This window comes from Ctenopharyngodon idella, chromosome 8 (genome assembly GCF_019924925.1).
Source record: "Ctenopharyngodon idella isolate HZGC_01 chromosome 8, HZGC01, whole genome shotgun sequence".
In the NCBI taxonomy this organism is placed as follows: Eukaryota; Metazoa; Chordata; class Actinopteri; order Cypriniformes; family Xenocyprididae; genus Ctenopharyngodon; species Ctenopharyngodon idella.
Window position 1 is genome coordinate 9,851,456 of NC_067227.1, and position 22,495 is coordinate 9,873,950.

General features: G+C 39.6%; 3 protein-coding genes across 16 annotated transcripts in view; 1 reads left to right on the top strand and 2 right to left on the bottom strand.

Moving 5' to 3' along the window:
• cacna1db (calcium channel, voltage-dependent, L type, alpha 1D subunit, b) overlaps window positions 1-9,356 on the top strand; it is a 63,202-nt gene extending 53,846 nt beyond the window's left edge. For all 9 annotated transcript variants that reach the window (XM_051901931.1, XM_051901929.1, XM_051901934.1 and 6 more), the window contains 8 exons: window positions 439-569; window positions 1,220-1,336; window positions 2,647-2,954; window positions 3,191-3,337; window positions 3,416-3,564; window positions 4,417-4,514; window positions 5,035-5,316; window positions 5,405-9,356. In XM_051901931.1, the coding sequence (XP_051757891.1) occupies window positions 439-569; window positions 1,220-1,336; window positions 2,647-2,954; window positions 3,191-3,337; window positions 3,416-3,564; window positions 4,417-4,514; window positions 5,035-5,316; window positions 5,405-5,680 (1,508 nt within the window). In that variant the 3' untranslated portion in view covers window positions 5,681-9,356. The remainder of the gene's footprint in view (window positions 1-438; window positions 570-1,219; window positions 1,337-2,646; window positions 2,955-3,190; window positions 3,338-3,415; window positions 3,565-4,416; window positions 4,515-5,034; window positions 5,317-5,404) is intronic.
• LOC127516969 (uncharacterized) overlaps window positions 1-22,495 on the bottom strand; it is a 214,263-nt gene that overhangs the window by 37,771 nt on the left and 153,997 nt on the right. The window lies entirely within an intron of this gene.
• tmcc1a (transmembrane and coiled-coil domain family 1a) overlaps window positions 8,209-22,495 on the bottom strand; it is a 45,178-nt gene continuing 30,891 nt past the window's right edge. For 3 of the 5 annotated variants that reach the window (XM_051901944.1, XM_051901947.1, XM_051901945.1), the window contains 4 exons: window positions 16,444-16,692; window positions 14,182-14,849; window positions 11,164-11,299; window positions 8,209-10,153 (listed from right to left, as the gene is read on the bottom strand). In XM_051901944.1, the coding sequence (XP_051757904.1) occupies window positions 9,839-10,153; window positions 11,164-11,299; window positions 14,182-14,849; window positions 16,444-16,692 (1,368 nt within the window). In that variant the 3' untranslated portion in view covers window positions 8,209-9,838. Of the gene's footprint in view, window positions 10,154-11,102; window positions 11,300-14,181; window positions 14,850-16,443; window positions 16,693-18,149; window positions 18,358-22,495 lie in introns of those variants that run through there. The other 2 variants (XM_051901946.1, XM_051901948.1) reach the window with 2 other exon arrangements.

Consider the following 22,495-nt stretch of genomic DNA (forward strand, 5'->3'; position numbering starts at 1 on the left):
CATAATCCTCACAGAAACAAGAAAAACACTAGATTTAAATAGAAACATGATTTGGCTGATTTATACGCTCTCTTATCTAATGAGGTCTGATCACTGCTGCTGGCTCACTACACTACACGAGTTTAACAGGTTTCACTGTGAGGACATTTCTGAATAGTGAGGATGTTTTGGGCCTGACAATTATTGTCAACACACACACACACACACACACACACACACACAATATGTCCTATGTCAAGGAACTACACCTGTAATATCAGCAAAGATTCTAATAATTCTAAATTAACATCCACTCAAAAGTAGTGAAATTATTATAAAAAAATGTTTTGATGCAAGTACACAGACACCTAGTATAAAGTGGGACCAACACTTTTTAAATGTAGCTATACGTACAATATAGTTGTCTATAATGAAATATGTGTGTGTGTGTGTGTTTAGATGATGAAATCACTGTTGGGAAGTTCTATGCCACTTTCCTGATACAAGACTACTTCAGGAAGTTCAGGAAACGCAAAGAGCAAGGACTTGTGGGAGGCCAACCGCTTTTCAACACCACCACCGCTCTGCAGGTGAGCTTCGACATACTTCAGACCTGATTCACTAAAACTCTGTGTGTAGAAAAACACTGATAGAAATCTTCTCAGTAGGCCACATGAGTACAGCACGTTCTTGCAGGATCTGAGTAACTGAACATACAGCAGATGATGGTTTAATGAATGATGTAATACTGATATGAATGAGGCTTTTATTAATTTTTCTATGACTGCCACAAATATTGACAGTTATTGTATCATATATTATTATATATTATTAGTTATTATATAGATATTTTGCCCTAACAACTATGGAAGCTTGTTTCCACCACACAAAATAAAAAATAAAAATTAAAAGGTATTTTTATATATATATCTCACAAAAAGTCATAATTATGAGTTATAAATTGTGAGTTATAAACTTGTGCCAGAATTGTGAGATAAAAAGTCTACGTTTTTTAATGTTTTTATTCTGTGGCAGAAACAAGCTTCTATGAAAAACTGATGACAATTATGCCATATAAAAAAAAAAGGGCTGAGGAGTGGGAAGAAAAAAGCTGCTCACAGACAGAGATCATTTGATCATAGATCATACTCATTTGGACATAATTCTGTAAAAAGTGTCCTGTATCATCATAATGTTAAATATGTCACAGAAACGGTGTTTTCATCTGTCTCTTCTGCAGGCTGGTCTGCGCACACTGCATGATATCGGCCCTGAGATCCGTCGAGCCATATCATGTGATCTACAGGATGAAGGTCTAGTGGACGTCAACCTCCACGAGGAGGAAGAGATATACGGGGTAGAGCCATTCAGTCTCTCTCAGAGTTCTTCAGTAATAGAGCATTGAGCTTGCGAATCAAAAGTCTCGGGTTTGACTCCAAGGGAATGTGTGATAAAATATACACCTAGATAAAAGCATCTAATGCAACATAAAAGTTCCTCTTGACCACTAAATAGACGTCACTACATCACTAAAACATAATGGTAGAATCACTCAGTCAACATTTCTTTTGTCTTGTTTACTTGAGAAGAATTTTTTTGTCAGGGAATATGTCTTAAGTAAGGGCACCAGCTTTAAAGGGCACCTCTTATGCTTCTTTTTGTATTTTTCCTGTCCTTTAGTGTGTCATATAGCTGTTTGTGCATGTAAAAGATCTGTAAAGTTACCAAACACTAAAGAGAGTGAATCTCTACAACAGAAAACACTGGCCTGAAACGCCTCGTTTGTAGTCCTGCAATTATTTCCGTGACTTAGGCCCTGTCCCAAATGGCACACTTCATGTGCTCTTCATGTCTTGCGGAATCACAATGGCCGCCGCTATCCCAGATAGCTCACAACCGTCCTCCAGATGGTGAACGGATCTGACTTTGACCAGGAACGAGCCACCTTCCCCGGGCTAGAGGAGGAGGTCAGAGAAAATGAAGGTTTGACCGAATGCAGCCATTTTGGACGTTTTTCGAGGAGGAATTTCCCCCAGGGTGTCTTTCGCTCCTAGCGTGTCTGTTAAGTCCACAAGACCGTAGGGTGTCCCATTTATCATTTTAGGTTTCAGGAGGGTGCTTGTTTGCGGCCGATATATGTGCCCTCGATGAGCACTTTTGCTCCGCAGCAGACTTCTACCAGACAGTCAAAGCTTTACTGCGCGAAGTGTGAATTCGGAGGAAGAGGTTTCATTTGGGACAGGGGCTTAGCTATGTGACACATTTGCATAATGCCCACCTACTGGCTGCTTTGGCCCGCCCTCGAAGAACAGTTGGGTGATTTCGCTATGTCGAGGAGACCTTGATTTTTGACTGTGAGGGCAAAAAATCATTGTACGGACTTCCAGTTCCAATGGTATAGTTACCATAGATCTAATACTGATATAATACTGCTCACAGCTGCTCATGAAGCCTCGACAGCTGAAAAATTAGGATGGTGAAAGGTGTTTCATTTCCAACACAAAATCAAAGTAAATACTTCCTGTTAAGGTTCTCTATATTTATCAAACAAGCCAGTGTATATAATTTAAAAATGAATGAATTTGATTTGATGAAACTAGGGAAACGATGGGAATTGTTTTCAATCCTGTATTTGTTTGATCCTGTATCTGTTGTCTGTATTTGCAGAGGAATGGAGTTGTGTTTGGGAGTCTGGTCAATCATGTGAGTGGAGATCAGTACGGCAGCAGCGTTACCCAGCGTCCTCTGCAGCTCCCGCTCCCTCTGTGCTCCACACAGAGTTACTGTCAGTCCATGTCAGACAGCAGATCGTCCAACTCGAATATCAACAATGCCAACGTGCCAGCGGCCCCCGTCTTCACAAACGGCTGGCACAGTCGCTGCCGCCGGCCCTCCAGGGGCCTGGTGTCCTCTCTGAGCTCCTACCTCAACCTCAGGAGTGATGGAGAGCTACAGCTCAGGACTCACTCCAAGAGGTGAGAGGTCACATGACCACTCAGATTACCACAGGAAACTGAATCCAGAAAACAAACATCATAAAAGCCTTTTAGCACATTTCAAATAGAAGCAAGTTCCTGTAACAGTTTGTACTGGCCTCGTCAGGCTCAATAGCTCTGTAACGGGATTAAATCAAAGCTCAAGAAAAACAGCTGTAGGTACTCTGGTGATGTTGGCTAGTGGTTTGTGTACTAATGATCTGATGCTCTCGCAGGCCTTGCTCCAGTGCTGTCGGATATCCCACTATCCACGTCCAAAACCCCAGCCATGGTGACATCAGCGATGATGACAGGAACTCTGTTACGGAGTATTACAGCGGAGACGAGTTTCACGAGGATGACGTCATGCTGGCTAGAGACAGGTATCGCTTAAACTCTTTTCAGAAAGTATATCAATAATCAATAATATTAAAATATCTTCTCTTTGTTTCTCTTTCAAGGTCGTACAAAGACTTTCAGGACACTTTGAGTGACTGTGCTGCAGTTAGACCACAGGATGTGTGCGAATGTGTCTGTGACGATGATGAGCAGCTCATATCCCAGCAGCCCCAGAGGTCGTCAAAGCGACTCCTGCTGTCCCCGGCTCAATGTGAGATGTTAGAAGAAAAAACTAGATTGAAAAGTTCGTAGTAAATGTTGGCTTGACAAAGCCGTATGGAAATTTTATAAGCTTTAAATTCAGTGAAGTGGAAAGAGAAAGACATTGCTCAAATGAATCAACATGTTTTAGCACATTGCAAGCATGAATTAGCATGTTATGTTAGCATGTTTTAACAGGTTGCTAGCATGAATTAGTATGTTGCTAGCATGTTTTAGCACATTGCTCGCATTATTGACACATTGCAGTACATAGTACAAAAAAGTTTCATAAATTATGAAAATCAAATTGGCTACATTCATTGTAAAGTTCAGACTCTAAGCTTTTAAATGACACCTATTTTGTGTTGATCAAGGCAGTAGTTTTGAAAAATAAGATTATTTATTGTTTTGCAGCTAGGTGTCGCCTGCGGGCGGTTCATTCTGGTTTAGCGGGATGACTCAGTACTTATTAAGAGTTAAACAAACTGGTTGAATGCATTAAAAAGCTGTCATTATTATTAAAGCTGTTATTCCTGTCATTGGTTGCTTAGTAATTTGATTATGAATTTTTTCCCGCCGGCGGTACACTTCGGGCTGAAGTTGTTAAAGGAGAAATTGTTTTTTTTCTTACAGGACACCTGTATATGTAGAGAGGTACATCAGGGCAAAAAGGATAGAAATTTGTTTGTTAAAATTCTAATTGTATTAGAATTATTATTATATTATTAATTATATTATTCTGATTATAATAGACTTCATGGCAAAGACTTCTTGCAAGAGCTACAATCTTTGTTAGTTTATTGAACATTCCTCCACTGTAATAAATGTACATATATTGATGTATGTGCATTCTTTCATACAGCCTCTCACAAGCCCGCTTTCCATTTCGAGTGTCTGCGCAAACAGAGCAGTCAAGATGAGATTCCCCTGCATCCCGCGGGTCTCCCGCCGCAGCATCAGGTGATCAGTGCAAAACCAGACATGACATCACTGCTGTCACATAGTCACAATGTCACAAATTTCTATATATCCTAATTATTGTTAATATGTAATTCATTTTCCAGGAGCTCTTTGCTTCTACCTTCAATTAAATTGCTAACAGTGATTGTAAATTAATTGCCTAAATTATTACATTATTAGCTAACTGCATTCTCCAAATTGTAATGTTGACATGCATTCTCTGTAAAGCTGCTTTGAAACGATATGTATTGTGAAAAGCGCTATACAAATAAATGTGAATTGAATTGAATTGAACATAGCACATGGACTGAAAAAAGTGACCCAAGTACTGAAAAATGTGTCCTAGTGACTTGTAAAAGTGTCACATTTCTGCTTTTGGGGTGAACGGTCTGTTCAGTAAACACACGTTTGGTTGTACACAGTGCAAACTCATGTCACAGATGTATGTAAAGTATTGAAATTGGAGGTGTTGGTTTTCCAGCATCTCACAGCAGCTTCATTTATTCTCGCGGCTCCACAGGTGAAAACGGCGACCGGTCAAGAATCGAGTCGAGCCCGGCTCTCTCCGACTCGCTCCATCCGCTCATGGGTCACGCCTCCGGCCACGCCTCCACCCTACACCCCTCTGATCCAGACCGCGCCCAGCGCCAGCAGCACTCCGGGATTGGTTCACAGGGGCTTCTGGAACTCCCAGCAAGGCTCTGATTGGTCAGCACGTGCCCCCTCTCTCTTGAAGGTTCCACCGCGGTTGAGCGGCCATCACCTGCAGCAGCGGAGCAGCGCTCACAGCCTGGTGGAAGCGGTGAGTGACCACACTCCACATTCTCTGGGTCACGTTGTGTTAAATGTGTTAAAAACTTGCCGCGCTGACACGATGCCTTCTGTTGTAGGTGATGATATCTGGGGGATTGGGCAAATACGCGAAGGATCCAAAGTTTGTGACGGTGACAAAACAAGAGATTGCCGATGCTTGTGAAATGACAATTGATGAGATGGAAAGTGCTGCTAGCAACTTACTGAACGTCACGCTTGGCCACGGGCCGGAGGCAGAGGAGACGGGCTTGTGTCAGAGCAACATCCGCGACTACAGCGATGAGGAGACGGACTCGAGCAGCAGACGCGAGGAGGATCTCACCGACGAAATGATCTACGTCTCAGTATTATAGTAAAGAACTCAAAAAACCCCAACAATACTAAATCACGTAGAAATATGAGTGAATGAGGTTACTGTGCCTTTAAACGGGAGTGTCTGTTGGCTTACTTGGACCGAACGCTTTACGCTTATGCATTTGGATCTTTTCATTTAGTTAGCAACCTTGTCTTGGGAAATTTCCAGCAAGATCCAAATGTGATGACATCCTCAGCCCAAGTGTTTTCCTCTGAATCTATGCATGGACTGGACAGTGGCTCTAACTAACCAGCCAAAGTCCACCTGGTCAAAGCTACTGAACAGACCCATTCAGGACACGTTTACCGTTCGAGTTGAGAATTGTACTCACATATATGAAGCAATTACAATAGTAAAAGCTTCACAGCAATACCTCCTGGTTGGATGACTGAACTATATTCCAAGTCTTTCGAATTAAATTTCACAAAAATGTAAGTCATTATTGACTGAATGTCTCCTTTTTTCTATTGCATATTTAAATGTGGTGCGTCGAGCTCAGTTGTGTTTGGCATCATCAATGTCAAATCTGCCACAACACATCTTTATAAGGCATACTGGAACGGCTCGAGTAAGTCTGATCCTCTCACTGATCGCTATCATCTCACTTGGAATATAGTGCACAAATTGTATGGACTATGAAAATCTGAACTTCTCATTTGTGTATAATGGGAAAACAATAACGGGTTTCAAACAACAACGTGAGAAAATATTTTTGTGTGAACATAAAGTGATCTTTAGGTCTTGAAATACTACATGTTCTTTTTACTAAATCTTCTGTTTATTTTGATGATTAATTAAAAATCAAACTTCAGAAGGACAGTGTCTCTGGAAAACGACTCTTGACTTGAGGAAATCATTCCTCCAGATAGAGCCAGTAGGTCCAGCTGAGATGACACGACTCTTTGTTTTACAGACTTCACAAATCAACCTAAATATCTTCAGACATGACCAAAAAAGTCAGTGATGTTCTGGACTGGCCCAAACATTTCATATTTTTCTATACACAAGAGCAGGGATCTACAGAATATTGCAGTATTTATTATAAATGATTTTTCCGTGCATATCATTATGTGTCTCGTAATCTTGAAACAGAATAACTTCTACACAAGTATTAAGTATTGTGGTATTCCACAAGTATTCCGCCATGTTTCTCACTGACACTAGCTTCCCACTCATATTAATGACATTGTCGTGGCATTAATGTGCATTCATCTTGTAAATACAATCTTTCCGACATTACTTGAGCGCACATAGAGGCCTCTAGTGGGAGCATATATGTCTCAAAACAGATAATACTGAGATCATATACCTCAATACTTGTAATACTGACAGCATATGTCTCAAAACAGATAATACTGAGAGCATATACCTCAATACTTAAATACTGGGAGCATATATGTCTCAAAACCGATAATACTACATGCATATGCCTCAAAACTGATAATAAAATGGTCCTTCTGCTGATCACACAGGATCTTTCTCTCTTTGAATCTATTTTCAATGTTCTTATATTTCATTGGTCCTTTAATTGATGATAAGATCTGTGGGTCACACAGCTGATGATATATAGGGCCTCATTTATAAAATGTTACGCAGAAACCGTCCTAAATTTGATCTTACCCTCATTTCTCTGATGTGCGTACGTGTGATTCATAGAATGAACGTACACACAGAAAACAAGCGTACACCTCTCTTTCAGATGTGAAATCTATAAATCGCAAATTATCTTGAACATGCGCACAGCTGAATGGTTTCAGTTCTCCGTGTTTTAAACAACACCTAATTAATGTCATTTACATATAAAAGATCAACAGTCATCGTCCAAATCCTTGGCGAGCTGCAAGAATAGCTTAGATTTCCAAAAACCTGCAGTAATCTGACCAGGAAAAGTGTGTACGTCTGCTCAGACCCTGACATGGCTTTAAGCACTTTTCCATGACAAAGACCGTTTTTATAAATATGAGCGTTTGCGTGGATTTAAGCGTACACACACTCTAAGATCAAATCTGTGCGTACGCACGCTTTATAAATGAGGCCCTTGGACTTATATAACTATATCTAAACAGGTAGTTCACCCAAAAATGAACATTAGCTGTTTTTATTCTCCTAAATTAACCATTTGATACAATGCACTTATTGTGTACATGCATGTTGTTACATTGTACTGCTATTTTAAAAATAACTGCATGCAATTAAATCTATAATGACACTGTTGACCCTTAACCCACCCTTTAACCTACCCATACCACTAAACCTGTCCTGACTTTACCCATATACACCTCAACAGCAGCACAAGTGCTTTACAATACAACATCAACACAATAAGTATTTTGAATCAAACAATAATTATTTTTAATTAATAAGTACACAGGAAAGACACCTAATATAAAGTGGGACCAACTTATTTAAAATAAAATGAAAAAATCAGTATAAATGACAGAAAAACACAAAAAATTACTAAAATAAAAACCCATTCAAAATATTAACAAAAACAATAAAAATACATCAGTGATACAAAAACACTGCTAGTGAGAAATGATCTTTATTATAAAGATGACATACAGTCATACAGAAGATGTGTTGAAGGCACTAGAGTGGTTTAAATCCTTCACATACTGTAAACTCATCCCGTGGCAGCACAATACAGCTTCTGCAGAGGACATTCCCCTGAGCATTATTATATCAGACATATCGTACAGTTAGACGACTGTGCTAAATTCATAAGAATCTGCAGCGACTCGTATGTTGAGGTGTGAGTAGAGCTCATTATCAAACACATACAACGCGCTGAATTAATAAGAACAGTCCCGATCCATTACTACAGTAGACAAAGGAACTTACAGACCGTCACAAATCTCTCCCTCATAATATCAAAAATATTGGCTTTTGATATTACACATTATGAATAAGCAATAACAGCTACTGTTACTGTGTTTCTCTGCTGTCACCGGTCCAGTAAGGCAGTGCAATATTCAATAAATTAATACTTCATTTAAAAGTTTTTACATCAGATAAAGCAAGACAAAATCCTTTCATTTTTTGAAAATAATAACCTAAAAGCGTCCATCGGTCCATTTCAAGCAGGAATCCGGCGTCCTTCAGACGTCACAGTGAGGACAGAGTACTGTAACAGTCCATCACATGTCAAAGGTCAAACACACCTGATTTTTACTTCAGTCTGCTGAGTTTGAGTCACTAAACATGACAGTCGTGTCGTGGTTTACTTCACTCGCACTACATGACGTTATTCTTTCCGCTGAACACAAAAGGAGAAATTGAGAAGAATCTTCACACGGCTCTTTTCCATACGACAGCAGCTCACTGTTTTTGTTCGTTCAATTGTTCATCATCATCTTCATCATCTCGAGTCACATGGCATTACTGTTGCACACAAAAGACCTGCTCGAAATTGTGTTCAACAGAAAAAACACCAGCATGCAGGCGTTCACTCGCAACATTGAGCAAATAATGACAGAATTTTCATTTTTGTGTGAACTAATTCAGAATGCTACATTCAACTAAAGTATATTAGAAATACAAAAAATATTAAACTGATTCAAAAGGCATTCAATTGGAAACAACGCTGTGAAAAACAGTCTGAAATCAGCAGTTCTTCTGTGGCTAGCTAGGGAATTAAAATATGTTTTTTGTTCATCTCTCTTTAGTGTGTGATGTTGCTGTTTGAGCATGAAAAAGCTCTCCAAAGTCCAGCAGGAGTTCTTCTCTATATCAGTGTCAGTGTTTCTGAACTCCCTGAAATGCCTCCATTGTAGTCTTGAGTTTTCTTCCAGGAACGAACACGTCACAATATTCCTCATTTACATAATTCCCGCCCACGGCATATGCAAAGTAAAGGGGCAGGACCTGGTTGAGTTAGTTAGTAGTGTGTTGAAACTGGCGGGACATTTCCCAAACACCAATCACAACACACTGCTCCAGCCGACCAATCAGAGCACACTGTGCTTTCCAGAAGGAGGGGCTTCATAGAGACAGGAACTAAACAGAGCGTTACTGACAGACTGGGAAGAGAGGAGCTGAACAATGGAGAATATGAGGAAAATAATCAACATTCAAGCAGGAAAACCTGCTCTAGTAGAGCCCAAAAACAACATCAAGACTTTGAAAAAACATAATAGGCCCTCTTTAACTAGTAGCCTCATCTGGGCACGTGCAGAAAGCGGTAGGTGTGTCCTGAGAAAGTGTCCCAGTTCCTCCAGAGGACAGCGAACAGGAGGAAGAGGAGCAGCGAGGAGACGGAGCGGCTGCGCGTCTTCATCAGCGGGACCACGCAGTTGGCGACGGTGGACACGAAGACCAGCAGGACGGCCATGAGGGCCAGCAGCACGTTGATGAGTTTCCCCAGCAGGGTTCGTGCGGTGGCGTTCTCCAGTCCCTCCAGCTGAACCACCTGCTGCTGCTGCTGCTGCAGCTCCATCTTAGAGACGCGCGTCTGACACGCTTCCAGAGCCTCCTGCCACACACACACACACACACACACACACACACACGGCTCTTCAGCGACACAAGCTACTTGCATGTCTGCACATTTCTGTATGCACTTCACTCATTTTGAATCACTATCAAATGCCAAATGATTCTTATAAAATCACAATATTTGAGCAATAAAATGACGCCTCAAAAATTTTACTAAAATTGTTCGAAGTGTCTCTGATATGGCATTATGTTCGCCTTCAACTCTCATTGTGTGTGATGATGGTAATGACACTTTACTAAAATCTCCCAATTGTTAACGCTAGTTTATGTCCACTCAGGTGCATTAAATAATATTGTTAACAAATGGAACCTTATTTTAAAGTCTCGCCAGCAATTCTTTTGGAGAAAACTGGATAAGCTTTGGAAGTTAACTAGCAGCTAATTCACTTCAAGATATACTGTATATCGTTTATGTTTTTAAATACTCAGATCCTAATCTTTAATACTAAATTTATTCACAACACTTAATCTTGGGTTTCCAGGCAGATGTGCAGTCACTTCACATTTACATGTTAAATAAATATTACAATTCTTCAGTAAAAAAATGCATTCACGTGCTCTAAAATGCTTGTCATGACGACAGTCAATCTTATCAAAACATTACCAATGATATTCAAATACCTAATTAATTGGAAATAGAGTAGATTTTCTTGATTAAGAAGGCAGAATGTATCTATTAATCACAGGTAAAAGTAATCTCTGCTTTAAAAACATGATTGTAGAGCTCATATACTGCACTGTCAATAGTTTTAGTCCATGTTGAGCACATGTGATCAACTGTACAAGCTCTATCTTGTCATTAGAGGGCAGTCTAGTGTATCTAGTGCTGCTGTCTGAAGCTATTTGACCAAAGTGTGATCCATAACCTGAACTAAACACCCACCATTTGAAACCTGATGAACATTTATGTGCCCGTCCACACCTACCAGCTAGTGTAAGTCAAAACTCATGTACTGTTCGTGTTCTGCCCGTACGGTGAACACACACCTGTAGGTCACGGGCTCTCTCGTTGGACTGATACGCGATCTTCTCCTCCATGCTGGCCAACTCTTGCTTCAGGTTCAGGATCTCGTTCTGGTGGAGCTCCGTCAGATCGCTCACTTGTTCCTCTAAACGCTCGCACCTACAAAACACAGAAAACACCCAGTCACTTCCTGTACAACTGACAGAGACAAACATGTGGGTGATTGAGCTGTAATGTGAGTGTGAGGGATTTTGAGACTTTGGTCTTTACTCATATAGACATAATCATCTCTCTAAAACAATGTGTGTTTGTTAGAGAGTGATGGAGCTTCACTGTTCCTACTGTGAAAAGGGAAGTTTTCAAAGACGACACCACAAACTGCTGACTCATGGATTCATTTCAGACAGCTTTAACCTCAAGCCCATTTCTGCCACATAAGAGAACAAAAACATGCTTTGGTAAGTTGGGTATGTGACAAGTCAAAATTATGGTATACCAAGCCGTAATTATGAGACTAAAAATTAGAAATTTTGAGATAAAAAGTAGAAATTATGACTTTCTATACCATAATAACTTTTTGTCAGTCAATTTTTATTTTATTTTTAAGTCAAAATTATAACATAATTATGTCTTTTTATATCAATTTTTAATTATGAAAATTATGGCATACCAAGTCAATTATTCATAACTTATTATTATAACACTAAGTTATGGGATTATGAAATTATGATCTTTAATATCATAATTTAAATGTTTTAATGTCATAATTATGACTTAAGACATCATTTTGAACTTATATCATTTTAAATTAGTATAATATAGCATGATTTTTCCCGTTATGTGTGGAAATGGTCTTCCATATAACTGCACTAAACAGAAGAAAACAAACACCTGAGTTCTTTCATTCCTGTCATTCCAAAAGCACAAAGTCTGAAGAATTTCCACAAAGCTCTTTTCCATACATAAACAGTTAAAAAAGATCACACCTGTTAAGCTCAACAAAAAATATATGATGTGATGTTCTGCATTCTACTAGAGCTCTAAAATCCCAACATACAGTATGAAATAACCAGGGTAAAGTAAAGTTAACCAAGGACTGCTGTACACCACACTGCTTAAAATACAAGCACACTCAGTTTTGGAACAGCATGTCCAGTAAACAACGACTGAACGTTCAGTTTTGGGTGAACCACTGCAAAGCTAAAATTATCCATTAGTTTCAAAGCATGTTGATTCTTCAGCTATTTTTGTGCTTTTGTTATTATAAACCAACAGAAAAATTCTTGATCACGAGCTGGACATTTAGGAAAGAAATATGTTTGTCCATTCATCGGTGAAGCTCTCTCTCTCTCTCTCTCTCTCTCTCTCTCTCTCTCTCTCACTTTCTCATTTTCCTTCTCAATCTTTTACCATTTAAGAGGAAAAAGTCTAAGTTGAGGCTATTTCAGGCCACAAATCTGGTGGGTCATGACCCCAAATAAATTTAAGCAGATAAATTTGATAAATTTTCGATAAATTTAAGCAGTCCTGCCAACTGAAAACTGCACACATATATTTATATACCCTGATGTAAACAAAACTAAATCTCTATCAATATCAATGACAATTTTGACTGTCGGCACAATATATCCGGTCATATCGCCAAGCCCTATCCATAATTATTTTAATGTATATTTGAATGTTTGATTATCAGCACATTTTTGTTGACTTTTGTACACTTAATTTTGGTTCTATGTTGGGCTGGCACTTGATTATTTTGACATAACACTGTCAAAACTAACACTGGGTTATTTTTTCAACCCAAACACTGGGTTGAGAATGTTGGGTACAGACTCTGGGTTGATTTGACCCAGTTTGGGTTGATAATCATTCATGATCAAAATGCTTGGGAACGCGGACGCAAACGGTTCTATGTGTGTTGATGCTGCTTCGCCTATGCGTGTTCACAGGAACATGTTTGGAAATTGAAGAAAACTAATCAAATGTTCCCTTTCTGACCCAGTGCTGGGTTGCCAAAATGACCCAAATTGGGTTGTTTTTAGCCCAGCATATTTTTGAGTGTATGATCTGTGTCCTGAAGCAAAACTATAAATTAAAGCTGCAAGCAGCGATGAAAGGGCCCTCGCTCCTGTGCCACCGCCACCTGGTGGGCAATATGCATTTAAGTATATAAATATAGGAGGATAATGTCAGTCATTTGTATTTGCCACACTTCCTGCTACCAGCTGGTGGCGCTATGACTATAACTAAATTTTGGCATGTAGATGTCTCCAGGCCAGGGCACTTATCAAGGAGGAGTTCATTGAAGTACAACGTCTGGAAATGGCAAAAACTGCAAAAATTTTGCAGAGAAAATTCAAAATATCTCACTTCCTGTTGGGTTTTCAGATTTTGCACCCCGGGACTTTTTTGTAGGTATTGGGCTGTTACATGTGTGTACTGAATGTCATACCTGAACGTGAAACGTAGCACAAAGGCTGCTTCAATGAAATTTTGTAGGTGGCGCTATCGAGCCATTTTGCCACACCTAATTCTGACGTAAATTTTCACCACTTCTGACGCGTGTGCAAAGTTTCATGAGTTTTCTAGCATGTTTAGGCCCCCAAATATGCGATTCATTTCGGAGAAGAAGAATAACTGACCGAGCAATTACAATAGGTTCCTTACACCACCGGTGCTCGGGCACTAATAAGCTTTCCTGCTGTCGTCGCACGTCGCATCTGAGGTCTGTGTGAACCAGGGTCGCCAGGTTTTCACAACAAAACCCCCCAATTTCTACTTACAACTAGCCTAAAACTAGCCCAATCACATTTCGGGTCCCCAGTAAAAATTGTTCCGGGAGGATAAAATCTGCTTTTTGGCAGGGTTTCCCTGGTAAAATTCATATTCCAGGGGCTAAATATCATGTTTTTTGGGGTCGCTTCAACCCACAGACATGAAAAACAACCCACGGCAACAGTCTTAAAGTACACAAATTACGCGTGAAAACCACAGACTTGGCAACACTGGGATGAGCATGCGTGTTCCGTGTGTGTGTGTACCTGAACTTCTCCTCCTGCAGCGCTTGCTTCAATAGCGAGCAGTCTTTCAGATAACCGCTCTTCAGACTCTCCAAAGACTCCTCCAGCTGTGCCTGTGTGTCCCGCAGCTCCTGCACCTCCTGCAGCAACATGTCCCAGCTGCCGCCGTGTCCCCTCTCTAACGTGTTCCCTCTGGAGCTGGGAGGACCTCCGGGCGCTCCCGTCACGCTGTGGGCTCCCACCGACCCCGAGGTCGTACTCGAACAGTCCTCGTCACTGTCAAACTTCGGACTGGACTGCAGGTGTCCAGCAGCAGATCCCAGAGAGCGTCCGGTCACGGTGTCCTCGCCGTCCTCCGCGACGTTGATGTTATCAGCACTTCCGAACCGGTTGCGAATCAGTGAGGCGATCTCGCGAGGTTTGGAGGCCACGGCCCCAGCGGCGGAGTGTGTGGCGTGGGAGAAACTCGACAGTCCCCCCTTGACGCTGTCCACCACACCTTCGCTGAGGCCTGTGATGACTCTGGCGCCCACGTCCCGCAGGCCCTGCTGCATGTCCCGCAGCACATCTTTGGGCTGCCGCTGCACGCCGCTGTGCTCCGCCTCACGCAGCCGCCGGTGGTAATGCTCGAGCTTACGCTGCAGCTGGGCGATGCTCGCTGCCGACTTCTGGTTCTTCTTCTCAAACACCTGAAGAATCATTGTGAGGAAGAAGAAGGCAGGGAGAAAACCAAAACAGATTAAAAGATGGAGGGAGAGTGAGGGACACCATCACACTGACAGTAACATTTTCTACCCAAACACTAGTCTGTTTCATTCGTCCATCACTCTTATAGGCTGGCAAGAAATAGCCAACACTCATTGAAAACTAATGACCACAATTACTCAAGCTATTCTTCAGTTTTTGCGCATACACTAGTAACGTGAATTTCATCATCAGCACAATACATGTGAAGCCTGATTTTTATAACCACACGCACTCTATATATCTGTACCATTTTTGCACAAATTAGTTTGTCCACAAGGTGGCAACACTGGCCCGGTTCATTGTTTCACAGTTGAGAAAAACAAAAAACGGTGGAGACAACAACATAATACTGGAGAAGCAACAACAACAGACGCCTGTGTTGACAAGCCCATTAAGAGATACAACTCTAGTTTTAACGAGTACAAAGACAATTTCATCAGTCGACAACTTAAGGAGAGAAATAGTACAGACATATGTTCGACTATAAACCAATATCCAAAATTTTAAAATTTTAATACATCGTTTTTATTATAGTAATGAGAAGGGCTTGACGTTAACTTTTTTGCTCACCAGCCACTGTGGCTAGTGGTTTTCCAAAGTTACTAGCCACTCAGCATTTTCACTGGCTGCAAATTCTGACATTGATACCATGGGGGAAAACTGCCATATAGATATTTTTAATATTTTCTCATAATTTGGCAGCAGGTTTATTAAGCTGCTGTCACTTTAAAACCTGACGCACGGATCCATTATACTGTTACACATGCGTTTTCTTTCTCAACTGTTTACATTCTCTTCAAACATAACTGACTGTGTTTACGTGAATACTCACCAAGATCAGCATTTTGACATTATTTTGTGTGTATTTGACTGTTTAAGCGCAATAAGCAGTGAAAAAGAACTCAGTTTAGTACTGAGAGGCAGCTTTATGTGCGCTCACTTTGAGTGTGAGAACAAAATCTGCAGGAATGAGTAAAATTATGAGCAACAGCCGAAATGCAAGCTCTGTAACACTCATCCAGAGCAAGTGAAACGAGGCGGTTTGTGTGTCAACTCGCTGTCAGAGAGATGAGAGAGAGAGAAAGAGCAGCTGGTATCGTGTGTCTATTCTGTGGAAAATTAGTATTGGAAGCGTTTTAGATATTTCAGTATCGACGTATCGAAAAATCAATATTTTTGACAACACTACATTGCACTTAGTTTATTATTTCAGATGCCTTTTTAAAAGACTACAATTGAAAAATGCATTTATTATATATAAAATTCAACCTGCCAAAGTGTCTAGTAGGAGAAACTGTGTTACACACTACTGTGAAGAGTGAATTTTCATTTCATGCCATCTTTAATTGCCACGAAAATGTCAAAGTGGGGGGAAAAAAAAAATGGTACTAAAAATTTCTAGTTGCCTTCTGTTAATTTGTGGTAAAACGTGGACATTTTCCAGACAGGTTTTGAAGATGCATACTTAAAAAAGCAGTGAGACAGAAGACTGATTCATGTGTGCAAGATACACTGAAAAAGAGAAATAATAATGACCTGTTTGATTCGGGAGCTCTGCTGTTTGTCATTGGCATTGCTGGCCAGTTTGAGGTACTCGGCCACATTTTCATCGCGGGCCGCCTGCTCGATGCGCAGCTGCTCTGTGAGCTTCAGGATCTTCTGCTGCAGTTGAGCAATCGCCTGCCGCGTGCGCTGGGGGTCAAGACCGGCGTCCTCGGAGCCCAGCAACGAACCATCAGCCCCGTACGACACCGCCTGTGCGAGACCACCCTCCAGCCTCTCGATCTGCAGCACCGGCCAAGAGAAAGAGCCAAGAGGAAGCCAATGAAGAGAAAAGTCACATCAGTTCTTGGAAAATAGGTCTATGGGTGACTTTTTGCTGACACAATGAAGCAATCACCCGCTTCTGCAATCAGCATGCAGATGGAGGCTATTAAAGGTCACCATCCACATCACAATATCCTGACACACACACCCATTTCTCTCTTTTTGCCCTCAAAAATTACATTTCCCCTCATTTTAAGAGGCTACAGTGCCCTTGCAAAAAAAATAAATAAATAAAAGATTTGTGAACATTCAAAGTACATAAGCTGAAAAAAGGTTTTAGTACACTAAAAAATGCTGGGTTAAAAACAACCCAAGTTATGTAGAAAATGGACAAACCCAGCGGTTGGGTTAAATGTTTGACCAGCGTACTGGTCAGTTTTATTTAACTCAACTATTGTTTAAAAATGACTACGTGGCTGGCCAAAATGAACCCAAAATAGGTTGGAAATTAAAAATCAGACACATAATTACTAGAGGCAACAATAATAATCAAAAGGTGAACATTTATTAATAAGCAGTTTAATAAATGTTTATTGTTTAATTATTATTCATTAAACTTATTAATACATGTTAATTTCCGACATATTTTGGATTCACTTTAAGCAAGCAATACAGTCATTTTTAAACAATAGTTGAGTTAAATAAAACTACCCAGCAGGTTGGGCAAACATTTAACTCAACCACTTTGTTTGTCCATTTTCAACCCAACTTGTTTTTAACCCAGCATTTTTCAGAGTGTATCTTATGGCATTTTTGAAGTTGAAAACAAAGGAGACAAAGATACTCATCTCAACACATGACTACCTGTACAGTATGTGTCGACCTCATAGTTTGACAATGTCTTTAGACAGAATGAGCTGAATATTGAGGTCAGATCTCAGATCTGGACATAAAAGCCTGTCTGATCATATAGTCCAGATCTGTCTGTGAGCAGTGTTTAATCTGACCTATATATGAGTAATAATGACTCCCATTCATCAACACTAACTCCAGGGTTTTCAACTGTAGGAGTGTGTGAAAACATCTTAACCGCACTTCTAACTTTCTGATGCCCATTAATTATTGATTTGATAAGTATTATACACCATGTTTTAATATATAAATAACTTTTTATGTTGAAGGTGATCTTTCGGTCACATTTCAGCACCTCTGATATTACTGAACAGCAGAAAGTGAGTCAAGTTGACGTAAAGGGAAACGCTGCTTTAGTCAACACAGGTGCAACATGACACAATGATGATCACACTCGGTGACTCACACATGATCTCGAACCGCAACATCCTGTGCTTTACATCCGCGGTATAAGATAAAGCTTCAAACTTTCCATTCACCGGCAGTCTAAACGACTCAGTATGTACACTCTCGCCTATTATTTATAACTAACATGTCTGAAGTGCAGAGCTGTGTCCTCTCACCTTCCCATTGTTCGCGCGCAGCAGCTGCTCCCAGTGCATTCTCTGAGCGAGCTCGAGCTCTCCACCGCTTCATTTAGTAGTCTAATGAGTTCTGCCGGAAAACACGCCGCTCCGCCGGTTTCTCTCCCCAAACTTCCCAAACTTGTTTTGAAGTGTCAGAGGCATCTGAACTGGCGGATTAAGCTCCACCCACCGCTGTGATCCAGCCTGAAGCTTTAAACATGACATCATCCCTATAGCGCTCGCGAACGAATCGTTATGAGAATCGGTTCTCTTTACTGAATCGATTGAATCCTGCCGAATTGATTCTTTGAATTCAACTAAACCATGCGCTGATGTCCGAATCCGTATTTTAATGTATTCTTAGCGTTTTCATGTTGTTATTACTGTTGAATAATTGTACATAGATTCATTTATTCAACTGCTTGAATAAATGACCCCCAGTCATTTTTATTTTACAGACTCGCTTATTAAATGCGACAGATTCCTGAAAAAATCAAACTTTAATCTACTTTCCTCTGTTTGTCGTCCTTTTCCATTCTATTTGATTTAATTTGTTTATCCATTAATTTATTGTTTGTAAATGATTTAGCTACACAGGAGCAGTATTTAGTTTATAATGGATTTTAGCAGCCAGAACAGTGTATATATTCCTTATGGAAATTACAGAGGTTCCAGAAGATTATAGATTTATTATAAGAAATGAATACAGGAAAACTCAAATTTTAAAATTGACATATTTCAACACCGTCATGGGCACTGTTTAATCAGTCGCTTTAAAGAGAACTGAATGTATTTCATCACGTTTGAAATGGAAATAAACTATACTTCACCAATTATTACAAAGAATATAAAAGAAGTCATTTTGAGTAATCTGTATTTCTCTAAAGCATATTTAAGGATGCCATTAAATGAAACCAGAAATATTAACAACATTAGGCCAAAAAAGTGATGAATGAAAAAGAACATTTATGTTTCTGCTGTTTTAACCATGTCTGGTTGTTATTGAGGCTGTGAATTATCCATGCACCTCATTATAACAAAGTTTTAATAAAGCCATACTAAAATAATCCATTGCAGAGAAATTTTCAAAAAACAACAACAAATTTCATTGCATAAAGCTTATGCTGACACAAGAGTATTAACCAGACAGCAACAGATTTCTGGCAACACTGTGTTTACAGTCCAGGACGAATCCAACTCTCAATATTTATGGTGTCCCTTGTAATCTGAGATATAATCTCCCGGCTGAACACGACGGTCCGTCTGGATCGGTCAGGACGGGTGTCGTCTCGAGGGTGATTAAGGACAAACCCACAAAGTGAGAGCGACTGACCGGTTCTACCAGTTCTGGAGCCATGAAGCCCATCACAAGCACACAAACAAATTAAACCATACAATTAAACTGGTCAGATTCATTAAAGTCATAATAGTCTGTATTATGTAAGCAGTAATGCACAGTCAGACGGTCATTATGAGAAAATAAGGTCTTGTATAACCCCGCAGGAAAAAATTTCACGATAATGTCTGGCTGACTACACCTTATTCTGCTAAATGCTGGACTGAATGAATAAGTATTTATGTGAGTACTGATTTGATCACTTTTATTATTCCTATTATGTGAGAAAACACTTCTTAAAACTAGTGATAGACTGATTAATATCTGTTACTTTTGGCTTTAGCTTCCTATATGTTATAGTCAATAGTCAAAACATTATTAAAATGAACAGAATTCAGACTTCCAGACGGCTGTGGTTGTGTTCTATTTAACAGTGAAACCTGTGCACATACTGTTTAATTAATTTGAAATGTTTAATTTGGTTTGAATGAATGACTCACTTATTACTTACTCATATTACTTCACTTACTCAAATGACTCACTCATAAATAATTCACTTGTTTCATTATTGGATGAATCACTGGCTGCATCTGAAATCTCATACTTCCCTACTATATAGAAAAACAGTATGTGACAGAAGAAGTATGTCTGAATTCACAGCACTCATAAAAGAGCAGACAAAAAGTTCCCGGATGACCTGTACCTCCGGCAGGATTCTGAAGTGTGCATATGATGGACACTTTACTATCCCATGAGGCCACAGGAATGACAGTGAAGTGATGCAACTGACGCTGCAGGTCACATGATCGTGACAACATGGTAGATGTAGTACATCCAGATCACATTCATACTACACACACTCATACTATATACAACATACTTTTTTAGCGATCGTGAAGTAGTTACTTATTCAAAATAAGAGTACCTACCTAAATAAGAGTATGTGATTTCAGATGTTTTTGAACAAATGCTAACCCTTACTGGTTGAATCAGTGTTTTTGAACAAATCTCTTAAATGAATGATTCAATGACTCACTCATAAAGACTTCACTTGTTTCATCACTGGTTGAATCTGTGTTTTTGAACGATTCTCTTAAATTAATGATTCAATGACTCACTCATAAAAGCTGTGTCCCAATTCAGAGGCAGCATCCTACAAAGGCCGCAAAGGGCGAAGCTAGCGTTGTTAAATGGGACGATCTATCCTACGGAGGACTGTTCTTGTCGCCTAGCAACTGTGACAGCTACTGTTGATGAGCAGCTTTTAACTTTTTTTGAAATTTAGACAGTTTTCACAAACTGTCTAAATATGTTCACCATGATCTATTTCTGTAAATAACAAAGAATATAAACTATATATAATTGAATCTTAGTAAGATATGTCAACATTTGAATGGCTTTAAAGTTTTTATTTTTACATTTGTATCATTTGATATTTACGGAGCCCTGGACATGACATGCAGGAGAAAAATAGTAGGCTAAATTGTGCGCACGATTTACTTTTTCGTTCCGTCGATTTATAAATCATGCGCATGATTTAGTAAATCGAGGGAACGAATTAGTAAGTCGTGCACACGATTTATTTTTTTTTTTTGCATGCCATGTGCGGGTCTCCGTAGATATTTGAGTATTGAGTATTGAGTAGTTGAAACTGAAACCCAATAATTACATTTAAAAGGACTGGATGGATCAGCATTTTTTAATGAATCTCTTGAATGAATGACTCAAATTACAAACACATTTTTAAGTCACTTGTCTCCACCTACTGGTGTAATGATGTAATTAATTCAATGTTTATTTGAAGCATCAAGTTACTTTCAAAAGGTGATTTACTCTATTTTGATCTCTACTGTAGACATCAGTGTTTATATCTGAACTATAAACTTTTATCCAGTACTTTTGTGATAATATGAATTATTGTAAGACAGAAATAATGATATGGTGTGGTTGAAAAGACTATTTGTGAAGCTGTTTCATATCTATACATGACAACTGCTCTCTCTGGATCAGAACACACATCTGAATGTTTGTCAAGGTTTAATAGACACAGGCGAATTGTTTTCATTTAGGAATGAGATATCGTGGGTGTTTGAAATCACCATCTTTTAACGATTAATTGTGCAGCTCTAATTCCTGTTCGACAAAAGAACACACCTAATTATCCAGATAAACAATAAAACATGTCTTCTGTCAGAGGTTAAACCATGCTTGCAACTCAAATGGTTTTAGCCATATACAGTAATGAACTTGTTTATGGTTATTCACTGATGCAAGACTTACATATACAGATAGGTTCAATCTGACCATTTTTGTAATATTTTCTGCTAACTTTGGGGTAAATTCTGAATTTATAATGTGTAAAAGATGAGCACTGTTATTAGTAGCTGTAACCATAATCAAGTTTGCTCAAATATTTTAAAGAAGAAATAAGGAGCAGGGGGTTGTAGAAGTTTCAATTCTACAATGAATTCTGTTGGATCTGATGCTGGTTCCTGATCCAGTCTGCATCTTTCCATTACAGAAAAGGCAGTTCCTGTTTGAAAAAATAGTTCTGCACCAGCCATGAAAGCTTGCTGGTCTGGAACCAGGACCTGATTAGGTGCGGAAAAATTAACATCTGAAGGAAGGAGATATGGAAAGAAATGCTGAATGCTGGAGGTCACGCGCACAAATGACCAGCAGTCTGTTCACAGAGCGTCTGATACCTTTAGCACACAAAACTGGAAAACGCTGGAAAACACATACAATGAGTGCTTCAGAGGAAGAACATTGTTTGTGAGGTTCATGGCATCAAAACACTAAACACACTAAGGCAATGCAGACGCTTACAGCTCTCTGAACTGGTTTCTGTCTATGAAAAGGAATAACTCTCACTCTAAACCCAGTGATCTGCAGCATTTTAAGGCATCATACGTGTGCGTGTGTGTGTCTGTACAGCAAGTACTTTGGCAGATATTACAACTTCAAGCTTTAAATAAGTTAACAACTACTGCAAGATTGACATAAA